Source organism: Montipora capricornis, chromosome 14, assembly GCF_036669925.1.
Source record: "Montipora capricornis isolate CH-2021 chromosome 14, ASM3666992v2, whole genome shotgun sequence".
NCBI classification, from domain to species: domain Eukaryota; kingdom Metazoa; phylum Cnidaria; class Anthozoa; order Scleractinia; family Acroporidae; genus Montipora; species Montipora capricornis.
Genome location: NC_090896.1, coordinates 37,831,805 through 37,836,985, shown reverse-complemented (window position 1 = coordinate 37,836,985; position 5,181 = coordinate 37,831,805). Strand labels below are relative to the sequence as shown.

Here is a 5,181-nt window from a genome sequence, read left to right as displayed (position 1 = left end):
ATAATCAATGACTATGAAAGGCATGCAGCTGGATGATATTCCCTAAAACAATGTTTGTCCTCAGTAGTGCGGAGGTGAACATTACACTGAGGAGCAGAGCACTTTGTTTTAACTTTTACATACACCACACACTTTTTTCTTTATCTCCACTATCATAGGTATGTGTTCCGTCACAAATGCACTAGAAGGAGGAGGTCGGAGAGGGTTGGATCGAGGGAAGAGGTGGATTACCATACTCCGGAAAACCACACAGCTGCCTGACTATTTCCTTTCTAAATTTAAGCTAGATGGACGCCTTAACTCCTCTTTGTCGGAAAGTTGTGTCTCGTGTGCTTTAAATAAAATAAAACTATTTACAACAGCCACGTCAATAAGACGGAAGAACAAAGTTCTCCACCACCTCAGACATTTCCTAAGGACTTTCTGACAAGTTAGAATCTGACCACAACGATCCAGGGCGTTCTTGTATTTATTGTACTTTGCAATAGTACTGGGCTGTTTTAAACCTGAACACTGTCCCTCACCCCTCGCAGTCTTAGTTTTACGTGTGGCTGTTGTTTGACAATTTGCACTTTCAATTGTTGTCAAAAGAAAAGCGACTTTATTATCAATACATTGAAGAGCTAGGCATGGAACATCCCTTTGGCATCCCATAATTTCCCCTGGCTTTCCTTTGGCTTATTGTTTGCTATTTCTGAGATTTTCTGGGAAATCTCTCCCGGTTTCCATAATAGTACCAGTGGCTCCCGTGCCTCTAGCAAACAAGTCTTTGAAAATCGTAAGCGAAGAATAAAAGTTAGATAATTGTTTCTTCGAACCTTGACAAAATTGTACACTTTTTTGTTTGTCTTGTTTATCATTATTTTCTATAACTGGCTGCTGGCTGATCGTTGCAACGACTAGCGTGCCAAGGAGCGAGGTTCCGGACCTGGTCACATGACTACCACCTGTCGCGGCCGAATCGCCGAAAGGTTTTGCAGGGGGTGCAAGGTAAGTAGCCGTTTGCACTGCTTTAACAACAGGTAACTTGAAACCACCCATTGTTATGTAATGGTTGTGCGGTAGAAGGTTTACAAGGCCTTTAAATTAAGAGGGTAAGCAAAGCTTTCGACATGTATCTAATATCACTGACTTACCCGGTTAGAGAAATCAAAGGTTAGCAAATTAAATAACAAGAAAGAAAAGCAACTGAACAGCTAAAACTGCGTTTAATGTATAGGAAAGTAAATTTAAAGTTAAAGACCTGGTCTTAATGTTTCCCTCTGCGACAGTGCAGTCTCGCCCAGTTCTGCAACGCAAGTAAAACTCGATTGAGTCAACACTGCCTATGGAAGGAACACAAAACAGGACCAGCCGGAAAGAAGATTCCACTATCAAAGAAAAACATTCCCGCCAATTTTCTGATAGCACGGTTATCTACCGGTTCTACAGGCAAGGAGGTGTGTGACCAGTTCTCTGCTGTCAAGGCCAGAACAGCAAAGACTTTAATTGCTTTCCAATGCGCGAGGGAGGATCCCCCACCTAGTAGTAGTAGTGGTAGTAGTAGTAGTAGTAGTAGTAGTAGTAGTAGTAGTAGTAGTAGTAGTAGTAGTAGTAGTAGTAGTAGTAGTAGTAGTAGTAGTAGTAGTAGTAGTAGTAGTAGTAGTAAGGCTTTATTTAAACACGGAAAATCATCAGTTTAAGCTTAACAAGTTAAAAACTAAAACTATTTACAACTGCTTTACATGATTGCCGTGTGGGAATCCGATATGCTGGATACCTTCTTCAAGTTTATTGATTAACAGATCCAACATTCTTTAAGCTACTGGAAAATTTATTCTATAATGTTGCCCCGCTAATGGAGAAGCTTGGTTTTGGCAAAGCCAGTTTTCCCTCAGAGTTTCTCAGGTTGTAATTATAGTAATACTGAGTGAAAAGACGTTGAAGATAATCTGGGGCATGTCCATTCATTGTCTTATACATCATTAAGGCTTTCAATTTCTTTTGTCGAAATGGTAGCCTCTCCCAGTTAAGGGTGGTTAGGAGTCCCAAACCGGGCTGAAATAATCAAAATATGGCAAAATCAGAGCGTTATAAATTTGAATGGCAGTTTCTTTTGGAATAAACGGTCGCACACGTTTGAGGGCACCTATAGTTGAGGATACTTTCTTTGCATATTTCTTCAACGTGTTTGCACCAAGTCAGTTGAGTGTCTATGGTAACGCCCAAGGATTTGGCATGTTCAATTTGCTTGATGATTTGATCATCAATTCTTATTACAACATGCTCATTTTGGACAGATAATCTCTGCCTTGACCCAATAATCATAAGTTCAGTTTTGCAACATTTAAACTATGCTTGTTGGCTTTGAGCCAGCACCTCAGTTTACTTAGTTCAGGGATCAAGGCTTGTTTGAGTTCCGTTAACGTTTCAGCCGATAGTGTAATGTTTGTGTTGTCAGCAAACATCCTTTGTGCAGCGCCCCGCAGGCAGTTGGGGGAGATCATTAATATAAATTAGAAATAGAAAAGGACCCAGTATACTGCCCTGCGGTAAGCCGTACCTGAGATCGCGAGCAGATGATAGCTTGCCGTTGACATCACATCTTTGGGTTCGGCCACTTAGGTACGACAGGAACCACCTGATGGCTGTCTGGTCAAAACCCAAGAATGACATTTTACGCAAGATGATCACGTGATCAGTGGTGTCGAAGGGCCTTAGTGAGGTCAATGGAAACGACGCCATTTAATAACCCATATGTCGATGTTAACTGACCAGTCATTTGTCGCCTCAAGCAAAGCAGCAAGAGTACTGTGGAAGGAGCGGAATCCTGATTGGCAACTTAATAGGAATTTGTTCTCATTTAGATAATGGTAGATTTGGTTGTAAACAATTTTTTCACAAACTTTTGAAACTATCGGAATTACAGAAAGTGGCCTATAATTGTTAGGATCCAATTAAATACCCTTTTTAAAAACTGGAGTCACTTTGGCCGTTCTCCATTCGCTTGGATATATCCCATGCAGAGAGGATGGACTTGGAGAATATGGCGGTAAGCGAAGGGGCGATAATACCGGCAGCAGTCTTGAACAAGACCATCCTCGGAGAACTAGGGGCAGATCACGGAGGAAACGGGAAGTCTAAACGGGCGAAACAAAATGGCGACGAAGAAAAGTATAGTAGTGCGAGAAGAGCCCCTGGGGACAAGTTCTTATCAGACCAGTTCCAAACAGCAGAGGTAATTCTCAATTCTGATTGGTGCCGGAAATTCTTTGTGTTTTTTCTGCCCAATCAGAGGTCAGCAGGCCGTGCAGTCGTTTCGTGTATTTACAATGAAATCACTTGATCGCCATACTCGCCTTGGTTCGTTTGGCAAGGTTTTGCTCCAAGAGAAAAATCTCAATCACAGCACAAAATATACAGGGAATCGTTCGGAATATCGGCGGCGAAATACGCTGAACCTTTCGCAGGTATCGTTAGAGTAGCGTATTTCCAAGTGCGCGGGATTTGTTTTAAAGATGTCCTCCCCGATTCACCTAATAAATTAGCAGCGATTACTTTTGATCTGACAATTATTTTTATTCTGCCCCCTTTTCCTGGTCGAGGTATTTCTAGAAATCTTACATGAATTGCGGTGGCAATAACTTTTGCTATTCTCGAGAAATTCTTGATCGCACGGGCCACACGCAGCATGACTTTATTTCAATGCGCGCCAAATTAAATTTAACGCTAGCGAGCTCTTGTTCTCTTCACGATATTGTTCACGATAAGCCACCCGAAAGGAACAGTTCAGTTGACGACTAGCTGTTGTCGAGTGCGTTCTTACGTTTTTGTTAACAAACAGAGACAGCGAAACCTTTATGATAAATTTTTGAGAATATTTGAAGAGGCTTTCGATCAAACTTAAAAGTCCAGGCAGATGATGGTCTTTCTGGTGCATTGTGCGACACTTGTCACAAAAGGCTGGAATCAATCTGGAAAAAAAAAGTCGTCATTTGCCATTTCAGCAAAGCACTTGTTGAAAAGGAGACATCCCCTTTATCCTTTGACATCGAGGCAAGGAGATGCACAAACTGCTTGTCACATTGACATGGAAACCAAAATCAAGTTGCCACTGCTTTCCAAAATCAAGCAAAGGAACATCTGTCAAGGTACATGTATGCACAATTCCAATAATTCTGTATACAAACACACACTGTATGTTGATGTAGAAACACATGTTTTATTATACATGTTATACTGACAGTGTACCAGAAAATGAAATTTGCCATTGTTGTAATGGCATATCCTTAAGTTTCAAGTTTTTTGCAAATTACTTAGTTTAACTTTTTACAAAAGATGCCATATCCTTATCCTTTAGGAGGCTCAGAACAGATGTTCAGCCAAGTGCTCGGCTTAATGCCACAGATGCCACCTGAGCCGCTCCAGAGGATCATAAATGAATCAAGATGAATACAACCGGAAATAGTTTGTTAGATTTGGTCAGGTTTATCTCAAAAGTTCGTCCAGCGTCCTTCCCTGATTTGTGTGGAAACAAGTGAGAAGCGTTATTTTGCATTCTTAAAGTGAAATTTCAAAAAATTATCCAGCGGAATTTTTTTCATCTTTCAGCTTTTTCATAAATATTTCAAATTCTACTGAAATACTACTTCAAATACTACTACCTATGTACTCGGTCAGAGAATTATGATATGGTTTCAAAATCTAAAAATCAAAATACTGCTCACTGATTTGGTTTTCGGGATACTTTTCAAACACCAAGTTTTAGAGGGTCTTTGAGCAGCACTGTATTTTGTACCATTACTACAGCAGCAGTTGGGATCCAGCAACACCCTTTAAAACATTACCTCACAATAGTATTACACAGGTATGAAGTTGACACCCTTATGTAAGGATTTGAGTAATCTTTTTCCATTGGAGACACAACTATTAGGAGTGGAAAATCCTTTTGAACTTCCTTAAACTGAGAAAATAATTTGCCGGTATATTTTTATCTGTGAACAAATTTCTGCCATTCTGTAGAGTGCTCTTTTACCTCTTCAAAGATTTCTATCTAGAATACTGTTGCAGTGACATTTTGCATTTTGCCTGAGTATAACATTATTTTATGCTGATTTCAAACCCCAAGCAGCTGGATACAGTTGAACAACAATAATAATTGTTTTAACGCGAAATCATCTTCACTTACAGTGGCAAAACGAC

The 5,181-nt window shown here is 40.3% G+C and overlaps 2 protein-coding genes and 1 pseudogene across 2 annotated transcripts in view; 2 read left to right on the top strand and 1 right to left on the bottom strand.

The window, feature by feature from the left end:
* LOC138033370 (uncharacterized) overlaps positions 1-1,793 on the bottom strand; it is a 10,076-nt gene extending 8,283 nt beyond the window's left edge. The window contains exon 1 of the mRNA XM_068881111.1: positions 1,760-1,793. Within this exon, the coding sequence (XP_068737212.1) occupies positions 1,760-1,793 (34 nt within the window). The remainder of the gene's footprint in view (positions 1-1,759) is intronic.
* Positions 1-5,181, top strand: part of LOC138032734 (uncharacterized transmembrane protein DDB_G0289901-like) — a 549,011-nt pseudogene that overhangs the window by 371,811 nt on the left and 172,019 nt on the right.
* Positions 1-5,181, top strand: part of LOC138032740 (uncharacterized) — a 170,110-nt gene that overhangs the window by 121,762 nt on the left and 43,167 nt on the right. The window lies entirely within an intron of this gene.